The following is a 13,879-nucleotide window of genomic DNA, read 5'->3' on the forward strand; positions in this document are numbered from 1 at the left end:
ACTATGTAGAAAAGTAGTATTTAAGTGTGGCTTTCATCTGTATATAATAATAAAAATTTCCAATACTTTATTTATTTTTAGTTCCAAAATGTAATGTACTTTGTGGATAGCCCTCGTACTTATGATAGTAAAATAAAATTTCCATTTTGTACTTCCAGTTTTTACCTCTAAGTCAGTTTTCATTTAGATATGTGACTGTATTCAGCCAGTCAGTGAGCCTATGATATAACAAATGAAAAAGACAGGGTGTGTGTTCATTATGTGCGTACGTATGTAATAGTTATTTATGTCTTTTTGTTCTAAATGTGTATTCTTGTTTTCCACATTATAAGGGCTTCTCTGTAGCGAGACTCCTCTGACGTCATCATTCACAGCCCACCTGTGTCTAGTTCCTATTACGGCTATCTCTATTCTAGACAGCCATGCCCTAATGTGTTTGTCGAACAACAGTGACAGATGTAGGAGATGCTGCAGGAGAAGATTTTCCGCAGTGGTCAATACTTACAGTTCACACTTTGTATGTATCACTTGTGGTGGAAATGATTCTGTTTAGAATGTCTACTTAAGTACACTGATTACCCTTTACCAGATATGCTCCAAATCAGTGGATTGACTATGCAGATGGGTCTTTGCTAAATTTAAATCATTTAAATCACATTCGATACTCTGTAGTTTCATTGAATGGGAAAAATACATATAAAAGAAAAACTATAGATGAAATTCATGTGATATGGAAAGCCTGCTGTACAACTAACAGGAATTGCAGTACAGCCTGTAAAAGTGTTAGTGGCCCCAGCTGCCCTGTTCAACTCTGAATATTTGTGAATTCTCACTGCTGTCAGCATGTGCAGGGTAACAGTAATTTTAAGTAACCAACAGACTAAATTTAATTCCACACAAATTACTACAAATAAGTACTATTCTCCGTAAATCCATGGGAAGTGGGTCAACTTTGTCCTTCACCGACCACATGATGAGCCACATCCGTTATGATTTTTAAGTGCAGCTCGAAATGAGGGTATTTTCTGCTGCACTGATGATGATAAGGGTGGCGTTTACGTCACTATGCAGTGCACCACTAGCTCTGAAACTTCCTGTGGTGTTTCACAAAAACTACTTGCATACCAGTGTCATTTAATTTGAGAAAACACTGCATCTGTTTACAATACAAAGTACTATTTATTTAATTATATTTTTTTAAAAGCAGATCTGAAGGCTTTTTATACCATTTGGGCCTTAGCACCTGGAAGCAATGGCTGTGTGAACAAGTTGTGTTTGCTTGAATGTGTGCATTTTCTACCTGTGAACAAGAACTTCATCCAAAAGCTTAAACTAAAAATCCTCCCCCTCCCCCACCCAAAACACACACACACACACACACACACACACACACACACACACACACACACACACACACACACGTACGTATGTATGTTCACAAAAACCAATATTCTCAAGGCACACACTAACAAGGTAAATAAAATTCTGTTACGATTAACAACAGCTGCTACAACAGCAGCAACCTGTTCCTCTTTGTAAGAATTATCCTTGAAAAAAAATTTCATTAGCTTCTTAACACAACAAGTAGAGGAGAAATCAACAGTAGTAACATCAAGCGTGACACTGACTTGACTTGATCACGAGAGAGTATCTAACATTTGATCTCAATATCATTATCCTCATCACAGTAGCATAACTAAAACCAAAGGTCGACGCGGGATTCCAACTTATTTGATACCTTTTTAATAATTTCTCAGATAAGAAGAGAGATTCACTATAAAACTTTTATTTCTGGCATACAGAAAAATCAGTATAATATGAAGTTTCCGCAAAAGAGAAAGGTTATCTCTAAAGTAATTAAGAAATTCTTGAAGGGTTAGTTCATCCGAAACTTCAAACCAATCTCACAGGCTCCAATATCACAATATTTTATTTTTTGCACTGCAATTTGATCTGAAAATGCAAAGAGAGGTGAAGGCAAATTAAAAACTCCATTCTTGAATAGTACGAGACAAATTAAACCAGCAACAACTGAAGTAGTTGAGCTAGTAGGGAGAATTTTCTTGCCCACTATGAACTTGCTTTAACAGCAATTACATAACATTTTGAAGGTTCGAAATTGCCACAATGAAGTCCACATGGAAATTAGTGTAATATTTTTCAAATTACAGTGATTTTATATTAAGTTCTTTGAGGTTCTCCTAAACTGGCAATGTCTTCATTGGGCAGCTAACTTTATCATGATCTACAGCCGATTACCGCAATTCTCTGCTGATAGAACTGAGAATCAGACAGGAACAAATTTGAGGATCTCTGTCTCCACACACTGTTTTGAGATATACCATATAGTTCAACTTTCATTTCAGCAGCAACAACATAACCCAAATTCAATGTATCAACAGAAAATTCTAACAGTTGTAGAAGACGTCCAGGCCAGAATGACTGTCCTCTGGAAATAAACTAATGAAGTGTAAATCGGCTAGTAGCTGACATATATGAATATTGTATTGCTTCTGCCCTAACAGCATCTGGCACATCTTCAAAACTAAAAGTGTACAGATCAACATCTTATTTTACATACTACAATACCTCTAATGGCTGAACATCTAGTAATTGCAGTGTCTTTTCAGCAAATGATGGATCCTCCAACTATTTTGCAGCATAAGGCATAAATAATTCATCAGCCCATTGTAATATGCTCAACTGCATTTGAAAAATTCTATAGAGTACATACTGGGATGCTCTATTCTGGAGGATTTTGACAGATTCTGTTGGAAATAGCACAAACAATACTTTTTGTGCCACATTCAAGAAAAGCTTTCAGTAGGTGCCCTTCATAAATTTGACATCGGTGGTATACAGAGCATTTGCAATACTGTCTAATTCTCCAAAACAATTTTCCAATTTTTTTTCACTCCAGGGCCAGCCCTTGTGTCATAAGTAATTATACTTTGAAGACATAGTCATGGACTTTATACCATTTGCAGCTACTGTCCATAGGGGTTTTTACACATCTGTAGACCGGAACAATATCTATTAAGATGGACTTCATTGACTAAACCATCTGAAGTGTCAACACCTAACATTGCAAAGTTTTAAGGAGCTCTAAACATTCTGGGAAATCTTTCCCGAACCTTGTTATCTGTTAATTGGGTCAACTGCCCAATGGAGCATAGTGTTCTTCAGTCATCTAAAACAAATGAATAGGTAAACACAGAACTTTAAAATATAGCCACTGGAAAAATGAATTAAATTTTTCAAGACTTTTCATAACTTACTGTGCATCAATGCTTCCTACAGCTGCATCAACTAGAGGCAAATCTGGCTTGTAAATTTTTTGAAAATAGGAAAAGAATGTCAACTTGTAGCTCGATGTCAATTGCATCACCTTTCCTTATTCTATCTGCCAGTTTCAAAACTCATCAAAATCGCAAGTCCCAAGCAAAGGGGAACATTTTGCATTGTTTAACAAACTTGTGGGAGGCCAAGAATGCCATATGTATCTGCACTGTAGGCCATAAATGGACTAAGATTCATTCACGATGATACAGTTTTCACAAACCATTTGTTTTTACCTAATTTTAGTCTCTGGAAAATTTCCAGCAAGAATAATACAAAAACAGAGGAAACAGGCTTCAAAGTAATTAGAATAAATGCTTACCTCTTGTTTTAACATGTTAATTGTCAGTTCCTTTTCATCCAGATTTTTCTGCATGGTTGCCATGTGAGACTCCATAGTCGTTAATTTTGTTTCTAACACAGACATCTGAAAAATATTTCCGCAAATGAACAATATGAAAGAACAATAATTTAAATCCACTGCTATTTCTATACTTGGAAAAGTAAAGCATAAATACTTTCGGCAGAGTGGAGGGATGGGCTGAGCATGCTCATTTTGTACTATGAAGTACTTAATTTAGAGAACTGCACAACAATTAACATCTCATTTATATGCCAATCTACTATTCAGTGCCTGCACTTTACATCGGCAGCTTGAATAGACACCTGAAGTGCACAGTTATTGGTCACACTGGTCGTTTATGACAGCATGGAGCAAGTCTATGGGCTAGTCAAAATACATAAACCTATCTGGAGTGGTGCAAATTTTTAGACATTATTGTTCCTTCTGTAACAAATTCAACCACAAAAACTAGTGTACTACTAATGGATAGAAGGTGATGTAAACCACCATTTTCTGGCACTAAGACTGTAGGAGGTTTTGGTCTTAGAGTGGTAAAAGGTGTAGCCTTGTTACTTTTAGGGACATGCAATGTTTTGTAAACAATGTAAAAAACAAGACACCATTGATTTTCGTAACGACGGTTTTTATGAAATCTCATGAAATTTGATATTTCTCTAATTCTCATGGAAAATGTTTAACATATGAAAGCCGTAGTTTACTCACATTGGTAACAAACTTATTCAATGTTGAAAATGTGTCTATTTTTCTCACGGCAAAGTTACTGTGTAACTTTGAACGGATTGTTTCTATGCTTAATATAAAATTAATGCCTTAGAAGTGCCATCAGATGAAAACATCCTCTTTCCAACAAATTAATCCGGTAAAATGGCACCTGCTTGGTTTGCATCCATCAACCAATTATAGTACAGGATGGGTGAAATATCAGTAACATCACTGAGTTCACATTTGATGGAGGGAAGAATTTACATTATACTGCACATGAAACGTATCTTTTATGGAATCATGTTCATTGGCTTCATCAACTGAACCAAATTCCGACCTTACTTAGACAACGGGCTGTGTCATGAATCACATTATGCCACATGTCTGAAGTTGCAAAAAATGGCTCTGAGCACTATGGGACTTAACATCTGTGGTCATCAGTCCCCTAGAACTTAGAACTACATAAACCTAACTAACCTAAGGACATCACACACATCCATGCCCGAGGCAGGATTCGAACCTGCGACCGTAGCGGTCACGCGGTTCCAGACTGAAGCGCCTACAACCGCACGGCCACACCGGCCGGCTCAGAAGTTGCAACTGGTAGCTGAAAGCAAACAGCAAACACAGCAGACTGTAAGTTGTTTTCCACATTTTTGAAGCTTAAACTCTTTCACTAGCATTGGGATGTATGTTTTCTATGATAGATTATCAGGCTACCAGTGGGAATTTGTTGCATGTTATTGCTATGTATCTATGCCCCGTTAGCAAGAAGCAGCCTGCTAAAGATTAGCAGAATTCTTGTAATATCAACTTGCACTTATAGATTGTGCTATATTGATATTTCATTGTTAACACACTGCTCCACTCCTCTCTGTACTGTCAGATGGAGTTAGTTCGTCCCTGCAGATAGGCGAACCCAATGAACAGATTTGGAATATAAGCTACTGTCATCCCTTCCTGGACAATAGAAGGATTTGTGCACACATGTTCATGTTTGCCATATTTACTGCCTGTAACATGGGTTAACTTTGAGAATGCTCTATTCACAGGTGTGTGTTTTTACTGTATGGTTGTTTTTGTGCAATACTCTGAAACCTGGTGATACTTATAAATAACCCTGTGTGTCCAACCCCCTCCTGTGTTCGAAAGGTGGGAAATATTTTTCCTACTGTTATCTGTCATTACAAAATTAATTATACCACACATTCGCAATGCCTTCCACTAAAAAAGATTGAGGAAAGGATTAAGTGCTATAGTTGATGGTTTTTGTATTGATACTTGTGCAATACAAAAATATACAATGTAACTGATGCACTACATTAAAATTCTACCCCGAATGTCTTTCACACAATTTGATATGATAAAGTATTGGCAAACTTGACGCGTGAAAATGAAGAGTTTGAAGATGGCTTCATTATCATGGCAAAATTAAGTTGTTACGAAACACCAAGCTTCTGAAAAAATGTTAAGAGAAAACACTCAATAGAGATGAAGGAAATGCTGAAACAGGCATCTCTTATAGCCACTGAGCTGTGCAATGTCTGTTCGCAGCCAAAGATTTTGTTTCAGTCTTAGAACCATTACTTCCACTACTGCTGACATGGCAAAGAGTCCTATGTTGAAGGCAGTGCGTTTCATGTTCAAATACAGACTCCAAGCAGCTGATTTCCCACTATGGTAGGGAGCAGAAAAACTGGCAGCTGGAAGGGTAAGTGTAGAAGGCACCCCCTCTACCTTTTCTGTGCACTTAACCCCACTCATATCCTCACCACAAAGTCGTCACAAGTCAGAACTCTTAAGCCTTCAGTCCTTGCGTGTTGAGCCAAATAGAGTAAACTACACCATCAGACAAAGTTCTCTGTGAAACGGTGTCCAAAAATGGCACCTAGCATATTCCAATAACTATTTCAGAATCAGAAGGAGACCATGACTTATTTTAAACAATTTATTAGGACTGAAAACATGTGTAAAAAGAGCTTGGAAAATATTTTGGTGAAACAGCAGCCTCTCCACTGCATTATCACATGTTTGGAAAACATGTTACAGCCAGACACTCAGACACTACTACTGCTCACCTGTTAAATAATAAAGCAATTTTGGTTTTTACTACCAGAACGTGTAAGTATTCCTTTACAGTGCACATTAATTTAGACATCTGTACAAAGCAGAAAACTGGTTTCTGCTTCCCATAAGTACCACCAACAAATATACCAGCACAGGCAGTGTATGCATCGTAGCTCTTCTGCCATTTATTGATAATCTTTTGGGAGACAGAGAGGATAGGTTGAACAACAGCAAAAGGGAGCAGAGAGAGGGAAAAATGCTCAAAGCTTTGGGGGACAGAAGGAACAACATACATTTAATGAAACAGATTGCTGTTTCATTGTCCCATTCAGAAGACACAATCTGAGGAGTCATTTGAAGCAATGATAAGGTTTTAACAAACTTTTCTCAGATTCCTTCCTTCAGAAAGTAATTTTCTTGCTGATTTTCAGTGTGGCAGTGTATGGAAGTGAAACATGGACGATAAATAGTTTCGACTAGAAGAGAATAGAAGCTCTTGAAATGTGGTGCTACAGAAGAATGCTGAAGATTAGATGGGTAGATCACGTAACTAATGAGGAGGTATTGAATAGAATTGGGGAGAAGAGGAGTTTGTGGTACAACTTGACAAGAAGGAGGGATCGGTTGGTAGGACATGTTCTGAGGCATCAAGGGATCACCAATTTAGTACTGGAGGGCAGCATGGAGGGTAAAAATCGTAGAGGGAAAACAAGAGATGAATACACTAAGCAGATTCAGAAGGATGTAGGCTGCAGTAGGTACTGGGAGATGAAGAAGCTTGCACAGGATAGAGTAGCATGGAGAGCTGCATCAAACCAGTCTCAGGACTGAAGACAACAACAACAACAACAACAACATATGCACTTTATGTAGTCTTCTACAATGACAATTGCTTCCTCAAGTAAATGTGTACTTTCATTCTGAATATGCAGTTTCTGAATGCGACCCTTCCTTTCACTAGGGCCTACACATCTTCTAGGGGCTTCTGTTGGCAGTAGTGAGCTGGCACTCTACATTGTGGCCAATTTCTGCTGCTAAGCTGGCAATTTCATATTGATTATAAAGGTGCTTGCAGTATCTGAATTCCTCCAACATCTTTGCTTTTGTATAGTGGTCCTAGCCATTAACTCGTCTTATTCAAGACAATCACAAAATCCCTTTCCAAATCATGTAGTAGGTCTAAAACCCACTGTTTAAAAACATCACTATTTCTTGATTAGCGTTGAATTTGCAAGATGTAAATATTAGCTTTGCACTTTTGATAAAGCCATATTCAGATTCCACATAACAGACAACAGGTCTCTTTTCTTTCCTAGGTCTCACAGAGGTAAAAAGGGTGACAGTTTACTTTCCTGATATTGTACCTTTTTCACATAAAAGTAGCTCCAGCTGCTGCATGATCTCTTCATAAGAATGCATCTTCCACTGATGCATTTTCTGTACCTAAATCCTGAAGATTTCAGAATTCTTCCACTGCTAGCTTTTGTCTTATAGGATACTAGCCACCGTCATAAAATTCTAATACAGTGCAATGAAAAATGAATTTCTAGAAATTGTCCAAATCAGTGGCAGTTCTTCCACTCGTCTCTTTTCTTGGAGACAAACATATCCTGACCACAGGTTTCCATTTCCTGTGCTTCTGCAGATATTCTGTGTACAATTTGTAGGGGAAAACCACATGGCTTTGCGGTTGCAATCTGTGGTGCTCATAAGATTTCATTTCTTCTGGCACTGTCTTTAATGTTGCAAAGAAATTGCTCAGACATCTTAACCAGCAAACAAAAATTTCAGTACAGGCCAAAGAAAATCACTGTCCTCTTCACAAACACACTTCCATGCACTGCAGACATAAGCAAATGCTGGACAAGCTGCAGCACCATGAACCAAGTGCAATATCGTCACAAGCCCAGTCAACTACGTGTGTTCATTTGGTAGCTGTTGCTTCCTACAATGCTATGTGGATGACAGAAATGACATTGACAGAAATGACATTGTGGCAATAATAAATTGTGGACCAAGCCAGACTAGACCAAAGGCTTCTCACTAACACTTTGAAATGGAGAGCTGACCTAGCCCTCTCAAACACCATTTTCACTGCTCTCTGGTATAGTGGTGTGTTGACTTTCAGGGGAATAATGTCATTGAAGAGAATCCTTTCTTTTAAAAACTTTAAAGCATATGGTTGCAAAGTATTTTTTCTGTAAATGGTATTTAAAAGATTTAATAAGTTTGTTTTCTGTAACAAAAATGTGTGTGCTGTCAATAAATATAAGGTGACTGAAACATAAAAGCACATTTTCAATGTTGACGAACATATCCAGACCACAGGTTTCCATTGCACACACACACACACACACACACACACACACACACACACACACACACACAGACACACACACACAGACACACACACACAGACAGACAGACAGAGAGAGAGAGAATGAATTGTCTGGCAACCCTACCCTGTCACCAAGTGGCACAATATGCAATAGTCAATTTTTTTTAATGTGACTGCCTGCTTACAATTTGAATAAAATCCCAGATAAATTTCAAATTTATTACATATGATGTATTCCAGAGGGTCTATGATCAGGTGGCAGTTTCCATCTATAGCTCAGGTACATTGCTCCTGGGAAACCTATGGAGCTACTTGGTGTACTTTAACAATGTATCTAGAAAAGCTTGTAAACAGAGTATGTGTTGTCTTCAAATGCAATATATACAATGTAGATGCACATGACTGCAGATATTTAGACAGGTGTTTCCCACCTGAGATACAGATAAAAACTGCAAATTGATTGAGCAAAGCCTCTTAAATGCATTGTGAATAAGAAATTTGGAATTTAGTGACTGGTTACTTTCAGTTCTTGTTTATAGCCCAGCAATATTTTAATAACACCTGTCATGGAAGTACACATTTTTCAGAATGTATAAGGACAGACAGTGCCTCCATGTGTGTTGTATGTCAACTAGTCACAAACCCAAAGAGCAAATTTTAACATATTCTATGATCTCTCTCGTCTAATCTCAGTTTACAGCAAATTATCACTTTCAATCATTATGACAAATGGAAATGTGCACATGAAGTATGTCATTACATTTGGGCAAGATGCAGCGAGTTTTTTTGTGGTAGGGGGTAAAACAGTAATGGGCAAATTGCTCTGAGCAATATGTAATATTGGGTCAAGAACCTTAAGGACAATGAAATCCAAATACTCTAAATGAGAAACTCTGGGATGAACAATACAACGAAAAGATAAGATTGCTACGTGCCTAAAAGATGACACACTGAGTTGCATAAGGCGCAATGAAAAGGCACATTTACAGTTATACAGGGTGGCGCAGGGAAACGGGAAATTTCGAAATAACGTCATTTCCATGAATAAATTCATAAAACAAGTAATTTATTAACGAAAGTGAATGTATTCAGTATGCCATTATTCAGTATGTCTTTACAATCAAAATGTCCAAAAGTGTCTCTCTACTTTTCAAAGATGACATCGGAAAGATTTGCTCCCATTCGGCGTTCACACTCTAACAGCCTGTTATGAAAACTCTGGAATGCGCGGTGTAGCAAATCTTGGGGAATGGCAGTGATTTTGTTTTCAATGTTCTCCTTCAGTTCATGGATTGTTGCAGGACGTGTACGGTACACCTTGCCTTTAAGATATCCCCACAGGAAGAAGTCGCACACACTAAGATCAGGGGATCTCGCAGGCCATGCAATGTCACCGTTACGTGAAATAATGCGTCTTCCACACAATTGACAAACTGCTGCCATCGACTGTCGAGCAGTGTGTGTCCGTCCTGCTGAAACCACATGTTTTCGATGTTAAGATTAAGCTCGTACAGTCTCGGTGTAAAGAAAGTCTAAGCATTTCAACATATCGAGCGGATGTTACTGTCACTGCACTACCATACTCACGTTCAAAAAAATAAGGGCCGATAACACCACGACATGATACAGCACACCATACTGTGACCTTGGCGCTATGTAGTGGTCGCTGGTGAAACTCACAAGGATTGTCCTGTGCCCAATAACGAAAATTCTGTTTGTTCACGAATCCGTTCAGGTGGAAATGGGCTTCGTCTGATATCCATAAATTACCAAGGAAATTCGCGTCCTAGTTTATTTTAGCCAATATCTGGCTACTAAACTCCATACATGATGCTGGGTCTTGTTCATGTAAGTGTTGCACAATCTGCAGCTTATAGGGATGGAAGTCTAATTCGTGCAGTATTCTTTGTAAGCTTCGTCACTTAATACCTAGCGAAGATGCATGCTGTCGAACGGAGCGGTGAGGACTTCTCTTGATTGCAGCTCTAGCAGCTGCAATGTTCTCTGGGTTACGTACCGTTGGAATGCCACCTGGAGGTTTCTTTTTCAAGGCAGATCCTGTTTCTTCAAAATTACGCACCCATGTTGTAATCGCATGCGCAGATGGGACATATCCATGATGTCCAAGCTGGTAATGCTGTCGAAATGTTCTCTGCGTGGCAGTCGCACTATCACCATTTTTGTAAAACGCTCTCACAGCTACTGCACATTCCGCACCAGTCCAATTCTCCACGATTACTAAATGGCAATGCATTCACATCAATTGTGCAAAGTTTCGATCATCTGCCGGGGCTACAGTGCTGCCAACTGTAACGTTCAAAATTTCCCGCTCCCTGCACCACCTAGTATTTTGGCCAAAGCCTTCCTCAGAAAAAATAATACATGCACACTCATTCACACAAGCAAGCAAATCTCACACACACGACTGCCATCTCTGGCTGCTTGGTACACCCTACTAGATATAAGTCAATCTGACAAGCAAGTAGGCATTTGCAGTTACCTTTTTCGAAAGTACACATTGTGTCCATAAAAGGTTGCATGTATTTGTGTATAAACTGCCATTTCATTACAAAATCCAGCCTGAGGACAAGTCACGATAGAAGGCATCCGCAGAGAGAATTCTGGTGAAAATTGATGGAAACGAGGCATTCCCAGATTTCAACTGTTTCTCAGACGAGGCTACATTCCACATTTGCGGCACACTAAATAAGCACAATTGCCGCTTATGGAGAACTGAACCCCCACCCCCACATTGTGATAGAATGCAAATGTGACTCTCCAAAAATGAATGTGTGATGTGGACTGTTAATGGACAGGGTTATAGGCTGATTCTTCTTCACGGAGCCTACAGTTAAGCCAATACTGTACTCAGACGTGTTGAAGCTGTATCCCGTGCCCAAACTTCCTTGTGACGTGATCTGCCAGACCTGAACTGTCGTATTCGTGAGGCATCACAAATGTTACAGCTTCAATGCTGCAAAACACTTGGGAAGAAATGGAATACATATAATGGTGTCCATCACACCACTAAGGGTGTGCATATAAAGGTGTATTATGCTGGGTCAATAAAAATCTTGGGTTACCATACTTTTAGAAACATACTGGCAATAAGTACCTCAATTACTTGTCATGTTAATAGATTTTTATTATTATCTATTCTACATATATACCCCAGAAGCCACCATATGGTGTATGGTGGAAGGAATCCTGTACCACTAATAGGCACTCCATTTACTCTTCCACTCGCAAACAGAGTGAGGAAAGACAACTGTCTATATGCCTCGCTATAAGCCTTAATTTCTCGTATATTTTCTTAATGGCCCTTACAAGAAATGTATGCTGGCTGCAGTAGAATCTTTCTGCAGTCAGCTTCAAATGTCTGTTCTCTAAATTTTCTCAACAGTGCTCCTCAAAAGGATCACCACCTTCACTTCACCGATTCCCATTAGAGTTCCCAAGCACCTCTGTAATACTCGCTTGCTGCTTCAACCTATCAGTAAGAAATCTAGCAGCCTGCCTCAGAACTGCTTTGCTATTTTCCTTTAACCAGGCTTGGTGCAGATCCCAACACACCAGCAGTGCTCAAGAACAGGTCACACTAGCATGCTATACTTTGTCTCCTTTCCAGGTGAACCACATCTTCCTACATTCTCCCAATAAACTGAAGTCAATGATCTGTCTTCGCTATCACAATCCTCACATGCTTGTTCCATTTCATATCACTTAGTAACGCTATGCCCAGACACCTGAACGATGTGACTGTCAAGCAAGACACTAATAACACTATTTTAACATAAAGAGCCCTTTTCCCCTACTCATCTGCATTAACTTACGTTTTTCTACTTATAGATAGTTGGTTGATTGGGGTTTAAGGGATCAAACAGCAAGGTCAGCAGTTCCTTGTTTCAAAGGCGGTCCATTCGGACGGATTTACATCTCAGAAGAGTCATAACGATAAAAAGTAAAAGGCTAAAAAATGTAAAAGTGCAGTCGTGTTGTCAATGGTGGAAACAAAAGGAGGGAAGGCAGCAAGTGGGCAACCCAAGGCTATGCTAGAGGCAAAAAATATCCCACCTCTGATGCAGTACAGGCAAGACCACCTGTTATTCAAAAGCATTCCACCGCTACAATGTAAAAGTGCGTATTGTAAAAGGAGACTAACCAAATCCAAAAAGCAATAAAAACAGAGTAAAAGGGAGAGGAAAGAGGATCTTGTCCAGGGAGGGGAGTCAGGAATCTCCTAACACAGCTTACAGTGGGAGAAACCCCAACCCTCACTGCCCTGCCCCTACTCCAGAGGGAGATTAAAAACCTTAGAACTGAAAATAAAAACCACTTTCACACAGGAAGCTGAGAATCAGTTCAATCATCCGGGAATCATCTGTCAATATTAAAGGTGCGTGGATAGTCTGTACTTAGTACGCAAAGCCAAAAGAAGGGGACATTCCACCAAAATGTGGGCTACTGACTGGAAAGCTCCACAACCACAAAGTGGGGGTGGCTCATTACGCAAAAGAAAACCATGCGTCAGTATGGTATGGCTGATGCAAAGACGACACAGGGTGGTCGAGTCCTTTTGGGAGAGGCAGAAGGAAGAATGCCACGGGAAAGGTGTCACCTTAATTGCACGAAGTTTATTAGAAAGGGAGGTAGCCGCCCAAGAGTTGACCCATGATTGTGCAAAGTGGGATTTGATGTGAAGCCATAAATCTGCCGCAGATGGGGTTACAGGGGGGGGGGGGGGGGGGGGGGGGGGGGGATAAAAGTGACTGCTCCTCCAGCCAAACGATCAGCAAATTGATTACCTGGGATACCCACATGGCCAGGGACCCATAGGAAGTCAACGGAACAAGCAGCATGGTGAAGATCAGCGAGACGGTCATGGATGGCCGAGATCGAGGGGTGGTGGGAAAAACACCAGTCAAGGAGCAAGGACAGGAAAGGAGGGGGAGGGGGAGGGGAAGGGAAAGGAAATGCTGCCCGGGAAAAAAGGAAGGCTACAATAGCTCGCGGCCCCGTGCTCGCCACACATGTACTCACGAAAAAACTGAGCACCTTGGGGGGGTCTA

The 13,879-nt window shown here is 39.7% G+C and overlaps 1 protein-coding gene across 1 annotated transcript in view; it reads right to left on the reverse strand.

Moving 5' to 3' along the window:
• Positions 1–13,879, reverse strand: part of LOC126468348 (kinesin-like protein KIF23) — a 156,606-nt gene that overhangs the window by 70,147 nt on the left and 72,580 nt on the right. The window contains exon 11 of the mRNA XM_050096543.1: positions 3,662–3,766. Coding sequence (XP_049952500.1) covers positions 3,662–3,766 — 105 coding nt within the window. The remainder of the gene's footprint in view (positions 1–3,661; positions 3,767–13,879) is intronic.

The sequence above is a fragment of the Schistocerca serialis genome, chromosome 1 (genome assembly GCF_023864345.2).
Source record: "Schistocerca serialis cubense isolate TAMUIC-IGC-003099 chromosome 1, iqSchSeri2.2, whole genome shotgun sequence".
Classification (NCBI taxonomy): Eukaryota; Metazoa; Arthropoda; class Insecta; order Orthoptera; family Acrididae; genus Schistocerca; species Schistocerca serialis.